Source organism: Lichtheimia ornata (assembly GCF_029851405.1).
Source record: "Lichtheimia ornata isolate CBS 291.66 chromosome Unknown scaffold00110, whole genome shotgun sequence".
Lineage (NCBI taxonomy): Eukaryota > Fungi > Mucoromycota > Mucoromycetes > Mucorales > Lichtheimiaceae > Lichtheimia > Lichtheimia ornata.
This window is the reverse complement of record NW_026695430.1, coordinates 53,197-73,816: the sequence shown is the minus strand read 5'-3', so window position 1 is coordinate 73,816 and position 20,620 is coordinate 53,197. Positions and strand designations below refer to the sequence as shown.

Below are 20,620 nucleotides of genomic sequence, written 5' to 3'. Positions count from 1 at the left end.
AGAGCAATGGGCTCGGCTTGGCCAACAGCACCTTGTGTGAAAGTTTCTCGTTCAATGTCGCAAACAGCCCAAAAAATATTTTTTGGGTCGTCGTCGAAGAGGTCGATCCCCAGATCCAGTTTGGCTGGTAGCGACATTGCGAAATCTGGGATTGGCAAGCTTGATCGTGAAACTGGCACCCAACAAGGTGCAGTTGGCCAAGCCGAGCACATTGCTCTAATAAAAACCCCACGTTTGATTGTAAAGTTCGGAGATACAGGCACCTTTATGTTTTTACATATGCTGTAAGGGTGATGCTATATGAGAAGTGGTCTTTGTTTAATGTAAAGTAGTATGACTATAATAGAGCAAAAGATGCAGAGGGGCGTGTTGTGTAACTTGAGTCAGTCAGCACAGGCGATGCATGATACTTGTACACTATTTAGGTATAGTTCCTAAAATGCCAGCTAATAACCCTATCCTCCCATTCACCTTTGTTGCCCAACCCAATGCATGTGAACGATTGTCCTGCTCCAGCCCATCATCTCCATCATTCAACTTTCTTGATCCGAGGGGATTTGACTGAGCAACGCTCAAACACAGAAACATCATCCAATATCAGAAGAATCAAATGTTTCCATTGTCAACTTGACCTTGACGCTATCATCTTGAACGATTGGTGCATTCAATTAGCGTACTATCATCCTTTATGCAACCTGTCAACCAAGTACAACCATCATCGTTCAACTGCATATGCATATAGCTCGCCACCTCACGTTCATCCATTCACCTTTATACAATGCATGCCCAAGGATAGAACTTTCTAATTGATGTATATCCCCCATTGGACCAATTCGTTGTACCTATCAATCTATTCTTGTGAATGATGTTGGATTAAAGGATTACATTTAAAGAATACGGCATTGTGTTGTCCAATCACTGCTAAGTTTCTATAGCGTAAGAGACCTTCCATCTTCCTATGTTTGACCTCGTCGTTTGTGGCACTTGATAAATTGTAAATGCTGTGATAAGGAAAAAAACGAAAGGAAGAGAAAGGGACTGATTGATTCATTGTGCCTCGAACATAGCTGTACTCGATAGTGTAACCACACTTCCCTTTTTCTTATGATTAGATCTCGTCAATAACGTCGTAACACACGATCCTCTTATGATTTTATTGATGTATACGACTGAAGATGTACCACCGCTACCTATGTCGGATGAAGCAACCCAAAAGCCATACCGTTACAAGTTTTGATCTTCACGCGAATCCACACCATAGCTTTATAGAACTCAATCCACAAAAGCCCAAGAGCTAACACATCCACCATATATCCCATCACAAACACACAATAATATCCTGAGAAACCATGATCTTTTTTATTACTCGACGGTGACAGACTTGGCCAAGTTTCTAGGAAAGTCGACATCGACGCCCTGGATGACAGCAAGGTGGTATGAAAGGAGTTGCAAGGGGATAATGTTCACTAATCCTTGAAGGCAGTCAATATTGAGAGGGACTCGAATGGTCTTGTAAGACTTCTGGAGGTCTTGTTCATTGTCGTTGCAAATGATAATAGGCTTGCCCTTACGAGCGGAGACCTGTTGGAGGGCACTTTGCACCTTGGGGTACAAAGAATCTTGGGTCATGATCAAGATGACGGGCATGTTTTCATCGACAAGGGCCAAAGGACCGTGCTTGAGTTCACCAGCCAAGATACCTTCACTATGCATGTAGGAGATTTCCTTAATCTTGAGGGCACCTTCCAAGCAAGTAGCGTTTTGATAACCACGGCCCATCAACAACAGACTACGTTCCTTGGACAAGGTGTCGGCAGCGAGTTCTTGAAGGTTGGCATCCTCAGCAAGCACCTCCTTGATTTGACCAGGCAAGCGATACAAACCATCAATGATGCTGTTACGGCGTTCAGTCATTGATAAGCGGTCTTCGGAGAGTTGTAAAGCCATCATGACAAGAGCAATGTATTGGGAAGTGTAAGCCTTGGTGCTAGCAACACCAATCTCAGGACCAGCGTTGATGTGGACACCACAGTGGGTTTCACGTGAGATGGAGCTACCAACAGTGTTGGTGATACCAACGCAAAGAGCACCACGCTCCAAGCAGTAACGCATAGCAAGGATGGTATCAGCAGTCTCACCGGATTGGGATACAAAGACACACACATCGTCACGGAAGATGGGGGACTTGCGATCCAAAAAGTCTGAGGCAAGATCAATTTGAGCAGGGATCTCGGTCAATTCTTCAAAGATAGCACGAGTCTATGATAAAAAAGTCAATAAAAGAAGCGTAAATAATATGAGTGTATGTATACTTACAGCCATACAGCTGTGGTAGGAGGTACCACATGCAATGAATACAATACGACGAGCACGACGCATGATGGGCAAGTATCCACGGAGACCACCAAGAGTGACCTTGTGTTGTTCAAAGTTGACACGACCACGCATGGTGTTGACAACGGATTCAGGTTGCTCGTAAATCTCCTTTTGCATAAAGTGATCAAAGGAACCCTTCATGATCTCGGCAAGTTCAATCTCGAGGGTTTGAATGGAACGAGTGGCAGAGCTGTTCTCGTCGCGACGAAGACGATGGATGTGAAGTTCGCCGTTGGCAATGTGAGCAATATCATCATCCTCCAAGTACAAGACACGCTTGGTGTGTTCGACAATAGCAGCAGCATCGGAAGCAAGGAAGAATTCAATAGGTTGTGGCATACCATCTTCGCTCAAAAAGGCACGAGATTGGCTACGGTGCAATTGAGGATGGCCATCTTCAGCAGATAAGAAACCAGCACCAGATGCAGGGGTGACTAAACACAACACGTAATAACAACCATCATCAGCCTTCTCGCCCTCCTTTGTCCAACCATGTAATTCCCCGCTTGTCCAATCAAGTCACACTTACCAGAATCAGCGGCATTGCCGAATTCAACATCCACAAAGTCAACCTTGAGCTTCTTTTCGGTCTTGACACCAATCAAAAGAGGAGAACCACGACGCGTGGCAACGATCTCATTGGGGAAGTGAGAGCTCTTGAAGATGAAAGCAAAGGAACCTTCGAGTTCCTTGCATACTTGCTTAGCAAGGGAGGTGAGGGTGGTGGTGGAATCCTTTTGGGAGTCGTAGATGTACTTTGTGAGCTTGGCCACGATTTCAGTGTCTACAAGAGCCAAGTTAGCATGCTTGTTGGATTATCTTTGAGAGTGATTTTATCATCTTACCAGTGTCAGTTTCAAAGGTGATGCCCTTCTTTTCCAAGAGGGTCTTGATTTCTTTGTAGTTGGTGATAATGCCGTTATGTACAATGGTAAATTCGTTGGTGGGATCGGAGCGGTGAGGATGGCTATTCAGTTGAGAGGGCTGACCATGAGTAGCCCATCGGGTATGTGCCTATCATAGGAGACAATCAATATCACGTATTGCTTTCATTGTCTTTTCCTAATCCTACTTACCATGCCACAGTGGCTGATGAATGTCTTTTCGAAATCAATTTGTTGCTCATCAACAAGCTTCTTAAGGGCAGCCACCTTGCCAACTTGCTTGAAAATGTATGTTTCTCCCTCAGCATCACCATCAGCAGCGAGACCTGATAACAAAAAAGACACGTTAATTAATCAGGAACCAGTATAGTGATGATGATGACGAGATCTTTACCTGCAGAGTCGTAGCCTCGGTATTCCAAGCGGGACAAGCCGTTGGTAAGTGTGTCCAAAATGAAGCGTCTATCTCTTTCGACGAGGTAGTTGAGGTAACTACGCGCATAGTAGGTGTGAGTCAAACTATGGAGAGAGCAGATGACGAGATGACGGAGAGATGAGTTACCCAAAGATGCCGCACATGCTGTAATGTGTATATGAGTAATGTAGATGAAAAAGAACGGGTAAAGGAACAAGTAAAAAAGAAGCGAGTCGAGCCAACGATCCAAAATTGAATGGCTTTTATATAGGTTTGGTTTGCTTTTCGTTGGATCACGTCAAAAGATATCCATTAGGCTGCTTCCGCGGTGGGGGGAATAATCAAAGGGGGGATCAAGTAGCCGACACGTTGCTTGCTTCCGCGGAAACCAGACAAAAATAGATCGATAAAGCGACACAAGAATGGCAAATTTAGAGACAACGATCAATCCCTCTAGTATGTCTTTGTTCAATCAGTTTTACTTGTACACCTTTATTCCAATGCAGAAAACCCATTCAATAGTAATAAGTATATCACCTTGTCAGTGTAGTACAAGTGATGTGTGTGTGTATTGTTTGCATGTTTTTTCCTCCATCGTTTGTTTTGTTTGTCGCATTGATGATGATAGGAAAAGAAAGGGGTATACGTGGTATTATAGTTATCAGCAGCAAAATCTTGATACCCCATTGCTATAATCAAACGTGTCAGCGCCAACCTGCACAATAACCCGGTTTGTGTTGAATCCATGCCAATCATCGCTACGTGTTGCATACGTCAAATCCAAAAACATCTAAAGGGCCGTCAACAGCACATGGTAATTGGGCTACTAGTGCGTGGGTTGTGGTTGCACCACATGTGGCATCTATTCCCAACCAGTGATTTGGAGGCATTGGACATGTCGTAAACGGTTTATCTTTGTAGCTATAAATAACCAAACACGTCTTGTCTATGACAGATCTTTGTGCGATAGGAGACAAGATGAAAATGATAATAGACCTTTGGTCCTACTAAGGCTCCTCCTACTACTACTCCAATGCTGCCGGTGCCCCAGCTTTTCTTTTTCTTTGCGGCCCCTTTGTGGATGCAATGCACGAAAAGTAAAAGAAAAAGCTTATGCACGATGCAATGCATGTTGTTCTCATTTCCTGATGCAGCTAATCAATTATTGATCCATCGATAAAAGACCTTTCGGAGCAGCAGCTTTACCGCCGTCGTGCCACGGGTATAGACGAAAAGCGTGTCCGTGCGTTGGTTCGCTATTGGCACAAGAGTAGAGCACTTTGAAAAGGTGTACCCATTACAAGGCATTAAGAGCGGCACATTGGGAACACACGCTATCATCTGGTGCGACATGACACCCTTTCGGAAGGTTTCTGTTCCTCGTGCACGCAGCATACATGAGTTTGTTATGCAGCCCACCATCGTCCCCACCATCGACTCAAAAAATAAAGATCGCTAACGTTACCCAATTCAAGTTACCATCATCAATGGCATGGTTACCAATAACGTGAGTGTTGGTCGTCCATGATCTTTATAGGAAGAATGCTGTTGCTGCTGCTCCAGATTCTTTCGTCCTATCTATGTTGGACAACAACTTGTTGCGGGACAATAAAAAAGGAGAGGATCTCGACCTTTCTTCTATTACTGATGTCGGTGACAGGTAACAACGCCCACGTTGTCTGGTTGATCACAAGACAATTGCCCCACACGTCATTCAGCATAAGGACATCATAACCAAGAATGTGATACGATGATGACAGCTTTCAATTATTTGTTGTAATAACCTTGTTCATCATCAACAACATCAGTTCATGTCAAAATAATCAGCCTCGTACTTTTTTTCCAGTTTATTGCCGGACTCAATTTCTTATCGATCTCATATACACTCCTCATTTGGGACGATGTTTTTGTTTGGGTAATAGGATGTTAGCCTTTACGAAGAGCGTGGGATTTTGTTGGGCTTGGACTGCTGCTGATGCTGTTCCTTTCATCCAACAAGGCAACTTACTTTGTGTAACTAGGGATTGCTTTCCCCGAATTGGTGCAAGTGCGTACCTGAAAGCTGGCGAATGGCTATCCACCCACACACCCGTCGGAGGGAAGCAAGCCTTTTGAGTTTATTGCCAATTAACAATGTTACTGTAAATGAGATTAGAGGAAGGATAAGAATGTTTCAAATGGATGTTTATGCAAGTGCGAGTTGTAGCCCCACATCATGAATGATCGCCGCCCGCTCAAATATGGTACGACAAAAAAGAACTATTGGGGATAGTACGTACGTTTGATTGAAAAGACATTCACATGCCTACTTTACTCAATGATAGTGATTCTTGATTAAAGGGTACAATGGAAGGTCTGATTAACAAGGATGTGTGATATGAATGTACTAAGGATAACGTGACATTTTCTTCAAAGAAAGAATGCTGACAAAGGGTCCAATTTTGGTTCCCGTGAGGCGTCAACGACCTCGCTCCCTCCTCCTCCCTTGCGCTTGGATCGAATGCGCTTTTACCATTCGCCCCAACAAGATCAACCGTAAGCAACCTCAATCGACTCTACGACATTGGGTCGCCACCATTCACCGTTTCTGCATTAGATACACCGAGGGGAAATGCACAGTAGAGCTCGGTCGCATTCTGGAGACATCGCCCAAGGTTGCTAGATTACTGCAAGCTATCTTTGCTCTCAACAAGGATAGTCTACGACGTGGTATCACTTGCCGGTAGGTGGACGTGTTCAAGTGTGCAAGTTTGACAGCAAGGATTAACATGTGATATGTCAATGATGATAGGCCTTGTGCAGGAACACAACAAGCGGTACGTGTGGTGTCATGGGCTTGTGTATTGAGTGAATGGATGGATGACTTATTAAGTATATATAGAGTCGAATGGGATATTATGATGGACAATACAAACGGTGAGTTGATGAAGGGATGGATGAATGAACATGTGGCATTGAGGCTCATACATCATAGCATTGTGATTTGTTGTGACAATATCCATTCCGAGAAACAATTGGAGTCCACATTGGTGCATGAGCTGGTCCACGCTTTTGACAGGATACGCACAGGGACATTTTCAACCATGTGTCATTTGATTGCATGTGGCGAGATTCGTGCTTCAGCATTAGGTAAAAAGAAGGCTTATTCAATAGACGTTCTTATTCACATGATGTCATGTATGTATGTACATAGGACAATGTCATGATATCAAATCGCCACAGCGTAAACGAGAATGTATATGGGAAGATGCTATTCGATCGACAGCTGTTCACTGTGGAGGAAGGACGACTGCTGAAATGTATATACGACAAGTCTTTGACAAGTGTGTTCAGGATAGAGCCCCGTTTAATATAGCTCATGGATCATGATGATATATATATAAACCTGCATATGACTATTACAAATTGGCTTTTGGTGATGATGCATCCATAGCAGCACCAGATTGGAGCAATTGGTCGATCTTATCCTTGCTGAAACCAAATTGTGTCAGGATCTCACAAGTGTGTTCACCAGGTGTTAAAAAGGGTACATCATTTTCATAGTCTGCTGGTCGTGCTGGTGTTCTCGATAATGCTGGGGCTGGTTGTGGAGGTGCAGCTTGGCGTGGCCATTGACGTTCTTGTTGGGTTACAGGAGATGCACCGGGGATGGGTTCACGAAAAGAGAGGATAGGGGCCACACATGCATCCGTGCCATCGAAAATGTCGGTCCATTCAGCTTGGGTTTTGCTGGCAAAGATAGTTGCAAAACGTTCCTTCATAGCTGGCCAATGTTCATTATCATGTTGATTGGGTAGATCTTCTAGTTTAAGACCAAGACCTTTGATAAGCTCTGCATAAAATTGGGGTTCAATAGCACCACTATTTTCCATATCCATTATGAGTCTGCTGCTGCTGCTGCTACAATACCAAAATCCTTTTTCAACTTACACAGACATGAAACGCCCGTCCTTGGTTTTATAGGATTGATAAAAATGAGCACCACCATCAAGCATACTGCTACCACGTGGTTCAGCAAAGTTCAAACCATATCGTTGCATGAGATAAGGGAATGTCGTCAAATAAGAAGTTCCGCTTGTCTATACATTGCTTGTTAATAAAATGCCACGGCTATTGAGGAGTACACGTACCAGGTTGGCATCCACCACTTGTCCCTTACCAGACCTTTGTCTTTCAACGATTGCCATTAGAATGCCCATAGCACACATCAATCCACCACCAGCAAAGTCAGCTATATACATGACATGAATGTACCACGTGAGAAAAGCTGACTAAATTTTAAAATGTGTGTGTATGTATGTACTCACCCAAGACATTCAATGGGAACACGGGTGGATCACCTTCTTGCCCAATCATCTAAAGGTGCATTTTCAACATCAATGCATAAAAAAGCATGCATGCATTGTCAATAGACTTACGCCTAAAACACCAGCGGTGGCAAGATAATTGATATCATGACCAGCTGCTTTCGATGCAGGACCTGAAGGACCAAAACCACTGATACGAGCAATAATGAGACGTGGGTTGTCTTTAAGTAATACATCAGGGCCTAAGCCGAGCTTCTCGAGCACGCCAGGTCGAAAAGGATCAAGCAAAACATCTGCCTTCTTTGTCATCTCGCGTAGTGTTGCAATGGCTGTAGGATTTTTAAGATTCAAGGAGATGGACCGTTTGTTTCTATGGTTTCGGTACGTATCAGCATACATGGAGTAGCAGCAGCAGCAGCATGAATTTCAATTTAATAGAGACACGACCTTGCCAAAATGTCAGTGCTTCGACCGTTTGTGCGGTCAATACGAATCACACTAGCACCAAAATCCGAGAGGATCATGCCTGCAAAAGGTGCTGGAGCAAGCCCTCCTAACTCAAGTACAACGATTCCCGAAAGTGGCAGAGGCATTGTGTAATAGGGTTTAGAAAAAAAGTGGGGTAAAAGAAAAAGGGAGACAACAAGAGCATGATATTACACCAACCCATCCTTTATTTTCACACCCATAGATTGACTCTCCGCTATTCAACTTTCATGTGTCTCTTTTTACAATTCGAATCCACCTTCAGAGCTTGAGTCGCCCAAGTCATCATCCGTTTCTTCATCTTCGCTATCCGTTAACAATGCTGTCAACCTTTCGGCACTGAGAGGATTTTCAACCAATACATAAGGTGATACTGAAAAGGAGAATGCCAGATCACGTAAGGAAATTGAATCACCCGGGGTATCAACAGAGGAGGAGGAGGTGATGGATGATGATTCTTCATCTTCATTCTTGTCGTTGCTTGCTTCAGACATGTGCACATCTTTTATAGGTTCTTGCGCTGAGGATGATGATGATGATGATGGTTTTTGTATTGAAGATGAAGGTGGTGCCGTTGTTGTTGATGTTAAGGACATTTGTTCCAAAGCCATTGTACGTGTCTCATCGGTGTCTTTCCTCATGCGTACGCCGATTGTTCTATTCACTCTTCGTTTGCTGATGGCATTGGCAATGGCTGACTTGATATAACTCTCGGTGGCAAACAGCATGGCACTCACAACGTCCTCTGAGACTCCACCCACTAGTCCTTGTTCAAGAGCTATACTTGTCATCCTTGCTCGTAAAGTCTCTGGTCCAGGAAGTTCCTTCAGGTCCGCGCATAATGGTGCCAAAAGTCCACGTGCATAATCCGAATTGAAAGCTATCATCATGTTCATGTTAGATCTCTCCTACCTCATACCCATCCATTCATTCACCCCCCCCTCCAATCATACTTTGTGGTAATTGCTCTGCAGGTAATGGTAACGGTGGTACTCGGCTAATACGTGGTCCAAGCACTTGATCAACAAAAGGTCGCAATCGTTCCTTATCACCAGACTACGTATAAAATCCTATTAGTCCAATGGCTCTTTTTCCCCCCCTTACGTTTTCCTCTTACCTTGACCAATTGCTTAAGGCGATCACGATCCGCTTTGCTGAGTGACATAACATCCATCTTAAGTCGTCTCTTTTGTGGATCACGATCCTGGCTCCCATCAAGTAATGATCCATCCTTGCCACGTTTCCTCTTGGCCCAGCCAACAGAGCGATGTTTCGAAGGTGGTGGATGAGCAGCCTGTGCGTTGTGAATCGTACTTAGGATAAAAGCATTGTGAAGATATGCTAAAACAACCCCCTATGTTAGTACAAAGACCACCTCTCTATAGATAGATCCCATTTACCATTCTCTCGACTAAGATAGAGGTTGGCATAGAAATCAAACTCTTGTCGGTTCAGTTTGCCGGCAACAAAGTCCTTCAGGGCATCCCAATACAGTGGCCCGTTCTCACCAAGCGCGTCTGCAAGTTGCTGTTTCAGTGCTAGGACATCTTGTCGACCTGACGGCGTCATGGTGCTAGGGAATTTCCCTTTTAATCGTACACGATCTCTGTGTGTCGTCTTGTCATTGGGGGTGGTGCTGTTCATATTCAACGGGGTCGTTACGGTCGTCGTCGTCGTCGTCGATTCTACATTGTTGGCACCAGTTGCATTCGTCATGGTTGGAGTTGCTGGTGTTGTTTGCGACTGTGAATTGGAAGAAGAAGGAGGAGGTGTTGATGATTCAGTGGTGGGCATTGCGGTGTGTAAAGGTGGAGAAGAGAAAGGTAGATGAATTGCCTTGTATGGACCACACGCTTGACGCTTGCATCCCGCCACGCATCTCAGCCGCCATTCTATTCCATGCTTACCATTACACTATTATCAAGTAGTCGTTTATCTATATGTTGACGAGGTTTCATCATTATCTTGATCATCAAAGATCGTCGTGATCTATACCATCCATCCCTTTGAACAATTAAGATGGATGAAATTGATCTCGCCACAACTTGCTCTGAAAACAGCCGTCGTTCGTGGTGGAGACGTTATTTGCTGGTATATACCCAAATCCCGCTTCATCTCGTTGCCTAGCAACCAACAATAACATTGCATTTAATAGGCCTGCTCTAGTATAATAGGTATAGATCGCCTTTAGGGTTATTTGAATACATTTATACTACGTCAATCATCCTTTCAATAAGTGCATCCTACAACAGTCATCACCTAAGAATGATCACGTGATGCTATAGGGGGAGTTGCTATGGGGTTGGCACACACACTCGCAATCCACCACATAGGGAATATGTCGGTCTTTGTTACAGTTGGATCCACAGGCTTTGATGAACTCGTTGACGTTGTTACCACTGGATCGTTCCTTTCAGCACTCAAATCGCTTGGCTACTCTTCGCTTGTCATTCAATATGGATCATCTGAGCATGTCTACACGCGCAATGTCAACCAGTTACCCAATGGCAGCATAAAGACAGAAGGATACGCCTATAAGCCTTCTATTGAAGACGACATGAAACATGCTAGTCTTATTATTAGTCATGCAGGTACGTAGGATTCGGATTAACAGGGTTCGACAGCATGGGGTACTCAAGGACTATTACATCAAAGGATCTGGATCGATGTTACAAGCCCTTCGTTTGCACAAGCGATTGATTGTTGTCAGCAATACATCATTGATGGATAATCACCAAGTCGAATTAGCACAAGCGATGCAGCAAAAGAATTATTGTTGTTGTAGTACTCCAAAGTAAGTTTATCATGATGCAAAAGATAAAGGTCAAGTGGGGCTAACAACCTGATAAAGTGGACTTGTGGATGCTCTGAGTGATGCAAGTACACGCGAAATGGAACCCTTTCCCAGCCCCGCTGCAGATGCCTTCACCAATCTTCTGGATCACCATATGGGTTTTCATTAGTTAGTAATAACGCGTATACAAGGTTTATTCAAGGTGATCGTGGATTGATTGATATGTGCCATATGTATATATATGTTTGTGTGTGTGTGCGTGTGTGTGTGTGTATCTCTGCCGTATTGTCTACACGAAAACAACATAAACAAGAAAGAAAAAACATTACTGTACAAGAAAGGTGTATGGCCTGCCATAGACGGCACGATCTGTTCCACCAGGCGATCCATACACTCGAATAGGGATTTGGCAGTCGAATGTGCTCACATCAACGTCTTGTGCGGCTTGGTAATGCTTATGCCGATCATCGACATTGATAGGAATGAAAGGGGGTTGTGCTTTGGGAGGAGAGGAGGTGGATAATCGTTTGGGCCTTTGAGCAACAATAAATTCAAACTTGAGGTAATACTGTAATTTGACTATAATAACACAAAGGTCAACATTTTCTTGTTTGTCATGATCCATTATCCTCCAATTTACCTCCTGTTGTCTGGAATTCAGGTGATGCGATGGTGGGAATAGGAAGGGAAAAGGCCAATCGTCGATGGTTGAGACAAAATGAATGATGTTCAGCATAACATTTCCGAGAGATGCGTGCAATCTGGTTGGGTTGTCGTATAGCGATATCGCTTTGTACTATCTCATTGCTTTCCAAAAGAATGGACACCTATAGCAGAATGAGTTGCCGGTGTCATAGGGTTGTATGTATGTGTTAGGCATTTATCACTCACCTCATAGGTCGGCAACACCGCATGTTCGAAATCCAAGACGCCCAAGACAGCTTCTCCAAGACGATACGATGTTTTTGTCAAATGCAGCTGTGCAACCCGTTGATTGTTTTTGCATATATCAAACATGGCTATGTCATACAACAATGAGCTCCTCCACTTCTTCCTTCATTCATCCAAGCACAAACACACAAACACGTTACCTTTCCTGCTTGCATTGGTTATCCTGGAAACAATTTGAGCACACGCCCGCCCATACATTCGTTTCTCAGCTGTTTCATCATCATCCTGATCCTGCTCAGCTGTAGGTTCCTCATATGCATCGCTTTCTCGTCGTGTAATTTCATGGATCGATGTGTTGCCATTGACGTGTTCAGAGAGCTCATTCACATAGGCCATGAATTCATCCCTTGCCTTGTTGCTGGCTAGACAATGGGGATCGATCCACCTTGTTAGTCCCTTCCTCCATCATCCATGCATCCCCATGGCATTATTACCTGATTTATTCGATTCCCTTCGTCTCATGCTCAGCCTTGGTTTTTTGAAATCCTCTTCAGAGAATGCTTCCACAATAGCTTCATCCTTATACATGACAACGGGATTCATCAAGTCATAGATCGGTCGTGATCCATCCTCTATGGTGGCAATCGATAAGTTTCATGGAATACCAAGATTGTATCTACTTACCGGATACGTGGTTCAGCACCCGAAAGGGGATTTGTACGACCTGACCTTGACCACCCGATGGTGTTGTATTTGCCCGTTGAGTGCCGACAACAAGAGAATAAGTGAATCGGATGGCTTTGCCTCGATGAGAGGGTGGAATATCATTTGGAAGTTTGAGCTTGTATGAGACTAAAAGAAAAGGGGTTGCATAAGAAAGAGGTGGCGGGCGGTACAACAACAAGGGCTGAGAATAAGATATATAAAAAGAAACACATACACTTTTTTGTCTCTCCAGGTGCCAAATCCAGGTCCACAAATAAAATCGACGGAGGTGTTGAGATTACAGGCGTCGTACGGGTATCTAGACACACATACACAGAAATCCTAATGAGCCATTGTCCTCTATCCACGTCAACCATGGGCTTATACTTACCAATCTTTGAATGCATATCGGAACGACCACCCATTAATAAACCTCCACCACCGCCCATGCCAGCACCATGAGGTCGATACATTGTCCTTTGTTTGAGAGGCGCAAATTCGTTATTGTTGATAAGTGTTGGATCCACAATAAAGTTGCCGACAACTTGAGCAAATCCCCAAAGCAAATGTTCAGGCTTTTTGACGAGGGATGGCGCAGAGGATGATCTTAGCAAGAATTGTGACAATCGTGGTGCTGATAGTTGTGATGCGCGACCCCCATGGTATGGGTTGTTGGATGATGCCAAAGAATCCATTGAGCTACGTCGACTGATATCATAGTAAGGTTCTCGTGTGCCATGCGTATCTACACTGGATCGTGGTGTCATTGAATCACCCAATTCAATCGATATAGGTTCTCCTGCTCCTCCTTCTTGATCATCCTCATTGTCGTTCTCTTCATCCAACATAGCCGCCATTCTCGATGATGATGAATGATGTCGCTCTAATAATACCCCTCCTTTTGTAAGAAGACTATCCACCATCCTATTCTCTATAACATCCTACCTTCTTCCCAATGGTTCGTTTGTTCTTGTTCTTCTTCCTCCTCCTCTTCTTGTTCATCTTTGCGCGTATCTTGTCGACCCGTAAAGAAAGAAAACGTTGACGACGCTAGCGATGTAAGTGTAGTCGTAGCTGTTCTACTAGACCCAGGAGGTGATGGTGAGCTCACTGTCGATCGTCCCATGAAGGCTTCCAAGTCGCGTGATGCTCGTTTGCTTTGTCGTTTGGCTTGCTTTGGGGTCATGGTACCAAGCTCAGAAGTAGAACTGACCGATTGCGACCGGCTATGGTTGCTTGCATTTCCCTGAAGATGCCGAGTGGACTGTTGCTGAAAGCGCGTACTGGATCGTCGGCTATAAGTGGATGACGATGACGATGATGCACTTGGTGGTCGTGGTAGTGTAGGTAACGGGTTGGTGAACGCTATGGTGCAGGAGACAGTTTCGCCAGCATAAAACACGGCTCCCTGAGAAAAAGTCGTCGTCACTAGTACACATTATTAGGCATTATCCATATCAACTATCAAATAAATATACATACCGAGGACGCTCATATTAACAAGAATAGAAAGGGAGAAAGTGTGTGTGTGTGTGTGAGTGTGTGTATGGGTTATATATGTGCAAAAAAGAGAAAGAGAATGTATAGGATCAAGTGCGCGACAAATTCAATGCTGGTATTATTCCGCTGACTAGGCTGGAGTTAAGATTACTGTACAAATTGGATAAAGTAGGAGGAAGAGGAGGAGGAGAATGATTGGGAAACAACAAAAAAAGCAAAAAACATACGCTAAAGTCTAGAGAAAGATCTATCCATCTACCTAGAGAGGGTGGTGGTGGTGGTGGTGGTAGCCGATGGCTTTCTTCCATAAGCCCAGTGGATATTAAAGAATGTTTGGTATGTAACGCATTCGTCGAATGCCTTGTCAATGAATTCATCGTAGTCGTCTTGTACATAATCCCCATCCGTATCAAGTACTTCTTGGTAAATAATAGGTCCAATGGCACGTAATGCAGTCAACGTGTTCTAATAGAAGCTCCCTGTTTAACCCCATCTTGCTCCTTTTCTTCTTCTACAACGAGCTTTACGTACCTCATACATGATCTTGCCTATATAACCACCCCAGCATACTGGAATGGAACGATAGTCACCCGTGACATCTTGAAACCCATTTTCCTTGAGAACCCGTACCAGTGCTGGACCATGATAGAGTTGCTGTCGTGCCTTCAAGTGATAAGCGGCTATTATTATGCCAAGACCCAATTGTGGTTAGCCATATACAGTTTGTGCCGATCCCTTGATTGCTGGTAATAATTATGCCCGCCCGCCGACCACTCACTCACCTATTTCTAGTAACTGCTTGAACATCGGCCCAGCGCGTTTAGGTATCACATCAGTCTACCAATGTCGTTAATGCCAAGTGCTGCTAATGGTTATCACATGCTATTTCTTTATACCTACCTCCATCAATTCCACCCATCCATCAGGTTTAACGACGCGTTTCAATTCACTAAATACATGGGGTATATCGTCGCCATAGTAACAAAAGTACATCATGCGTTGATGAGCATAGAAAAAAGTATTGTCGGGATAGTCGAGGTGGTCGAGGATGTTGCTTTTCTCGAAATGAACGTTGCCAGGCACATGTTTTGACTCGTACAGGGGTATAGACTCGTTGGCATCGACACCATGAAATTGGACCTGGGGGAACACTTGGCCCATTTCTGTAAAAGCATAGGCATCAATTTGTCAACTCAAGAAGACTACTACTAGCTGAATGATGATGATGACACGTTACCCATAAGCCAAGTGGGGCAATAACCACCACTGATATCCAACGCCATCATGGATCCATCACTGTGTTGTTGTTGTTGTTTTGCCACAAGAGGATCAATAGGTGCAAAATAGTTGGTTTGGAAAATATGCTTCAATAAAAAGTGCAAGTAGTGTTGACGTTCAACCTCGGCTTCAGTAATGGGAACACGCATTTCGGACGAGCGTGAGCCACTATGTAAGGACAATGAGCCATCGTTGTTGTCACTACTGGTGCTGCTAATGGTGGGCAAGCGACGCTTCTTTGAGATGCGATTTCCCATTCGTTTGTTATCGTCAGGATCTTTTCAACGGGCGGGTAGGGAAACTGAGTAAGTGGAATAGGTGTGCGTGTGTGTGTGTGTGTGATGTAGAAAGAGGCTCCCCCAAATACTCCCCCATTTGATCTGTCTTCTCTCTCTCACTCTCACCCTCCACCCTTCTTTGGCCCACACACGCGCACACTCTCTCTCTCTCTTTCAATCTCTCTCTTTAGTCCACGATCACCGGATCCCAGCGGACTTGATCGTTGTCTTTTTCTTTTTTCTTTCCGCGGAAAACTCCATAAAATCTATAGTACAAGCAATGATGCACAAACAACTTGTCCCTGCATAGTGAGATAACATACATTGCATCATCATGTGCAATAAAGTAGAAGATTTGTTTGACTTGTCATCACTTTTATCGAGTTATTAAATGGGCATTGTTAACTTTTGACCGATCCGACAGGACCTATCACACCAGTGATGTCATGTACCATCTCAGCAGCATTAAAGTTGGCCTACTTGTGTAAGCGTAACTCAAGTGGGAGAATGAAATTCCCAATTGCAGCCACTATACATATACATTCAAAGGAACACGTGACATGATCTGCTTACTACGCGATATCTTTATAAATGTATGTGCAAATCCTACTACATGATGGGATATATACTAGCTAATGGGATCGAAGATGGAGGATAAAAAAGTCGTATGGCGGTATTGTTGTTGCATGTATTGCTACTAATATTGTCGACAATGGCTGTTTTCAATATTCACTGTTGTTCTTCTTGAGATTGTTCTTGTGGCGGATGTTCTTGGGACGGTTGTTGTTCTTGTTCTTGAGGTTGTTCCTCATGTGATTCCTCTTGAGGTTGTTCTTCTTGCGGTTGTTCCTCTTGAGGTTGTTCTTGAGAGTGCTCTTCTTGAGGTTGTTCCTCTAGAGGTTGTTCTTGAGAGTGATCTTGAGGTTGTTCTTCTTGTGGTTGTTCCTCTTGAGGTTGTTCTTGAGGTTGTTCTTGAGAGTGCTCTTCTTGAGGTTGTTCTTCTTGAGGTTGTTCTTCTTGTGGTTGTTCCTCTTGTGATTCCTCTTGAGGTTGTTCTTGTCGTGGCGGCTGTGATAGCGGTTGTGGTTGTCGTTGCATTTGTGGTGGTGGATTTACTCGTTCTCGAGATAGCGTATTGATTCCATAAATTCTGACATAGCGAGCCACTGCCGTATCAATATCAGGCACACCATGGGTCACATATCTTGCAAAGATATCACGAAATGCATTGACTTGTACATCTTCCTGCTCCAATCGTTGGACAAGTTCGGCACGACGTCCTTCACGTAAACGGATAAGATCGATAATTTCATCAAGGGTTTCGATTGTGTTGAGGAAACCAAAAGCTCGACCATGGATGATGTATTGATTCACCTCGTTGATAGCTGTGCGTTGTTGCAAATTCTCACGTTCCAATCGAGTTTCCACTTCTTCTCTTCGTTGACGTCGTAATTCTTCTTGCCGTAAGCGTCGAATCTCCAAATTGCGACGTCTAGTTTCAGCCATCGTACGAGCACGAGCCACCGCAGCTTCTATTCCCACATCACCTCCATGAATGCGTCGAGCTTGTGTTCGAATGGCATGTATCTCATATAAACGCATGGGTGCTGCAGCTCGATAATGTGGATTGCGTGCCTCATCATAGGGAATCATATCCATATGTCGATTCTGTAACCGGAACATGCTTTGGCCACGCGTTTTGGTGATGAGGCGTGGACGTCGTCGTCGTCCTCCACGTTGTCGTCGTCGTCCATGCTGATTATCATCATCATCGTCGTCTTCTTCCTCATCGCTTTGTACAGGTGGCGGTGGCTCTGGATGCCGTTCATAATATTCTTGTCGACAGGGAAGACACATTTGAATACGTCGACCTTCTTCAACCGAGAAAACTGGCAATGCCGCTTTTGGTCCATTCAGATAAGCGTATCCATAACATTGTTCACAAATCCGAGCACGATGGTTAAAGACATGCTGATAGGGTGTGATTGGTGTTTTGGGGCGCTTTGGAACCGGTTTGATGCCTGAAACGTTGATGATATTCTGCCACACAGGTAAGGACATGACCATAGAACACATTGCTTTTGATGCCAATGCAAGCTCAATAAGTTGAGATGGTGGAAAGTGAGCAACCTCCACTAAGATCAACTCCCATAGCTCCATGGATAATGCTGGCTTAGGATGACCAATGAGTGGATCCTTCTCCTCCTCCTCCTTTTTCTTCTTGCGAGTACGAGTACCAACAGCTTTGGATGAGCTTGGAACAGCATCCACTATCACCTATGATAAATAATATGTACATGTTAATGCTTCGTAGTAGTGTAATCGTGATAAAACATACCATATCCTTCTTGGATGATTCAGCTTTAGTGCGACATGCACGCACAGGCTGTCGACGCACCACTACTTGGGTCTTCTATTATACCACATGTTAATCACTGGGATTGATCCTCCACCTCTTAAACAAAATACTTACAATGACGGCAGCTTTCTTTGTACGTTTTGTTGCTTTTGCTTTAACCACTTCCATAGGTTGTTCCTGCTCCACTTTGGCTGGCTGATCCTGGTCCAATGGGGTGGTCTTCTTTTGACGTTTGCGATCATGACTGATTGTGTTGTTGTCACTCTCATTGTCCGCCATGTCCGTGCGAGCTGACGATTGAGAATCCACATTCACTTGTTCGTCGTCGTCGGCAGCAGCAGCGATGCTTCGTTTTCGTGTAGTGACCATGGGAGGAAAAAAGAAAGAACGAGGTGTGGAAGTGATTCATGCAAACCAGCGTTTCTTATACTCAGCAAATGCGCGTGTGATATTAAACCAGCATACCGCCACGTTCCCCTTCCCTTCTCATTCTAGTACATAATACCTGCTTTTGTTCAATTATAAACAAGCAAATCGTTCACACAATGAACCACGAGTAGTGAAGGAACCAGTGTGTATTATGAGTTGTGTTTTTCTTTAGGAGTAGCGTACATTGTTAACATCCTTTCTTGGAAATGTGAACGACTTTTCAAGCACCGAGGAGCCTGAACCTGATTTCATTGTTAAACGAGCTCCATGTCACTGACATCATCGCCAAATTAGGCAGCAATGATTGATTGTCTTTATGTAGAGGCGTCTTTGTGCTATAGTCAGTGACAAGTTCTCCCCTAAAAGTAGTGGCTACTACCAAAATGCATACACCACACAACCCAAAACGCATTTTATTACGCATTTTAGCGACAAGGGTGGCACACAACCATTGCGTCGCTTTCATAGAACGATCAAGGATACTACATTGTTTACTGCTGGCAATCAATAAAAACGTGTATTTTTAATCGGGACAATCAAAGCATACTACTACTACGAATGCTAGCTAAGGAAGCTCTATAAGCGGGCTGTATAAAGAATGTTGTTGAGCCATTGTTACCTTGTACCCAAACATCCTTCCCTTGAACGCGTCGTACACAAGACCATAAAGGTGCATTGGGTCCATACCATGTGCTGATAACCGAAACAGATCTCGACCATGCCCTTGAGTGCTAATACGTCGTCGCTGTCGTAATGATCATTGTTTTGGTGAATAGGTGCCATTGATGACTCTGCATTTTGTTCGAGCTCGAGCTCTGGATGATTCAGGAAAACGCTTGTCGACGAAAAAGACACACATGAATACAACGCCTGCCATCCTAACAGCCATAAAACCTGTCAACACTACCTTTGGACCATAAGCTGGAGACTCATTGTACACGCCTTGCTTTGGAACTGGTAAGGTCCCCTCCTTGTTATTTAGTCTGCCATCATCATTGACAAGGAACTAAACACACGCACACAGAGCGAGAGAGCATTAGCAATGGCTCATCAAGGCGCTTCATATCCACTTACTATGATATCGCTTTCATTCTATGATGCCGATGCCAGGCCTTGATCCACGGTTTTAGGCTACTTGTGCTTGACCCGTGGCTGAATGAAGCGGCTTCTTGTGGTGCTTGGAATCCTGAATGACGTATTGGCATCATTGTTGGCACGATTGCAATCGACTTGGAGGATCCACTAAGAGTGCGTTCTTGACATTTCTTCTTGTGATGACCATGTGCAGAGACGGTTGTTTGGTGAGAGAGGAAAAAGGAAAGAGGTGAATTACAAGCGCGTTCATGCAGCACCTCTGTGGACATTGAACTCATCCTCATATGGCTATCATGTGCGTCGCTGTACCTTCCACCACATTGTATACGTCCATGAACAAATAGCTCAAGAAACTAGATACATCCACCATGAACGTACGCAATAAAAGATCGATGATGTTGCTGATGGTCTCTATGTGAAATCCTTGATCCAAAAGTCGTATGAAGAATCAACCCATCACATTACTATTGAATCGGCTCGCTCCCGACAACAAAGACGCATCTTGTGACCCGTTCATGGGATCTCTTTGTCTCTTGGGATGGGTTGTACTTTTTTGGTTAGCTTATAATTAGAACCTGATCATTGCATAAAGACCAACAACAAAGGCGCAACTTGTTGCATGTTAAATGTCATCACCAGTGGCAGTGCAGCAGTGCCGATGGATGGCCGGCAACAACATCAGCAGGTCCACCTTGAACATGTTTAAGCTTTTAGTTGCTTGCTGCATCATGATCACTTGATGCCAAGTTCCCGCATGGACAACATTGCATGATTGAAAACATACGTTAGTATGATGATGCATCTTCTTGATCTGTGGTGGTAG

At 44.1% G+C, this 20,620-nt stretch overlaps 8 protein-coding genes across 8 annotated transcripts; 2 read left to right on the top strand and 6 right to left on the bottom strand.

Annotated features, from left to right (window-relative positions):
* Positions 1 to 1,362: 1,362 nt before the first annotated feature.
* O0I10_012084 (glutamine-fructose-6-phosphate transaminase (isomerizing)) lies at positions 1,363 to 3,839 on the bottom strand (the record flags this gene model as incomplete). The annotated part of the gene is made up of 7 exons (XM_058492031.1): positions 1,363 to 2,259; positions 2,317 to 2,810; positions 2,906 to 3,160; positions 3,222 to 3,390; positions 3,453 to 3,586; positions 3,655 to 3,752; positions 3,823 to 3,839. 7 exons carry the CDS (start codon positions 3,837 to 3,839, stop codon positions 1,363 to 1,365), a joined length of 2,064 nt encoding a protein of 687 aa, XP_058337225.1.
* Positions 3,840 to 6,175: 2,336 nt separating this feature from the next.
* On the top strand, positions 6,176 to 7,044 carry O0I10_012083 (uncharacterized protein; the record flags this gene model as incomplete). Its single annotated transcript, XM_058492030.1, has 6 exons — positions 6,176 to 6,210; positions 6,272 to 6,397; positions 6,467 to 6,491; positions 6,557 to 6,591; positions 6,650 to 6,804; positions 6,869 to 7,044. The coding sequence occupies 6 exons, from the start codon at positions 6,176 to 6,178 to the stop codon at positions 7,042 to 7,044; spliced, it is 552 nt and encodes a 183-aa protein (XP_058337224.1).
* A 29-nt stretch (positions 7,045 to 7,073) lies between these two features.
* O0I10_012082 (uncharacterized protein) lies at positions 7,074 to 8,575 on the bottom strand (the record flags this gene model as incomplete). Its single annotated transcript, XM_058492029.1, has 6 exons — positions 7,074 to 7,536; positions 7,606 to 7,754; positions 7,806 to 7,906; positions 7,983 to 8,031; positions 8,094 to 8,352; positions 8,430 to 8,575. The coding sequence occupies 6 exons, from the start codon at positions 8,573 to 8,575 to the stop codon at positions 7,074 to 7,076; spliced, it is 1,167 nt and encodes a 388-aa protein (XP_058337223.1).
* Positions 8,576 to 8,710: 135 nt separating this feature from the next.
* O0I10_012081 (uncharacterized protein) lies at positions 8,711 to 10,262 on the bottom strand (the record flags this gene model as incomplete). Its single annotated transcript, XM_058492028.1, has 4 exons — positions 8,711 to 9,348; positions 9,422 to 9,524; positions 9,586 to 9,809; positions 9,869 to 10,262. 4 exons carry the CDS (start codon positions 10,260 to 10,262, stop codon positions 8,711 to 8,713), a joined length of 1,359 nt encoding a protein of 452 aa, XP_058337222.1.
* Positions 10,263 to 10,806: 544 nt separating this feature from the next.
* O0I10_012080 (uncharacterized protein) lies at positions 10,807 to 11,431 on the top strand (the record flags this gene model as incomplete). The annotated part of the gene is made up of 3 exons (XM_058492027.1): positions 10,807 to 11,059; positions 11,124 to 11,262; positions 11,320 to 11,431. 3 exons carry the CDS (start codon positions 10,807 to 10,809, stop codon positions 11,429 to 11,431), a joined length of 504 nt encoding a protein of 167 aa, XP_058337221.1.
* Positions 11,432 to 11,587: 156 nt separating this feature from the next.
* Positions 11,588 to 14,353, bottom strand: O0I10_012079 (uncharacterized protein; the record flags this gene model as incomplete). Its single annotated transcript, XM_058492026.1, has 10 exons — positions 11,588 to 11,841; positions 11,903 to 12,089; positions 12,154 to 12,281; positions 12,354 to 12,575; positions 12,648 to 12,785; positions 12,838 to 13,005; positions 13,094 to 13,177; positions 13,250 to 13,756; positions 13,804 to 14,286; positions 14,341 to 14,353. 10 exons carry the CDS (start codon positions 14,351 to 14,353, stop codon positions 11,588 to 11,590), a joined length of 2,184 nt encoding a protein of 727 aa, XP_058337220.1.
* A 260-nt stretch (positions 14,354 to 14,613) lies between these two features.
* O0I10_012078 (uncharacterized protein) lies at positions 14,614 to 15,893 on the bottom strand (the record flags this gene model as incomplete). The annotated part of the gene is made up of 5 exons (XM_058492025.1): positions 14,614 to 14,823; positions 14,890 to 15,038; positions 15,141 to 15,195; positions 15,259 to 15,521; positions 15,596 to 15,893. 5 exons carry the CDS (start codon positions 15,891 to 15,893, stop codon positions 14,614 to 14,616), a joined length of 975 nt encoding a protein of 324 aa, XP_058337219.1.
* A 750-nt stretch (positions 15,894 to 16,643) lies between these two features.
* O0I10_012077 (uncharacterized protein) lies at positions 16,644 to 18,642 on the bottom strand (the record flags this gene model as incomplete). The annotated part of the gene is made up of 3 exons (XM_058492024.1): positions 16,644 to 18,191; positions 18,253 to 18,327; positions 18,388 to 18,642. The coding sequence occupies 3 exons, from the start codon at positions 18,640 to 18,642 to the stop codon at positions 16,644 to 16,646; spliced, it is 1,878 nt and encodes a 625-aa protein (XP_058337218.1).
* Between the last annotated feature and the right edge of the window lie 1,978 nt (positions 18,643 to 20,620).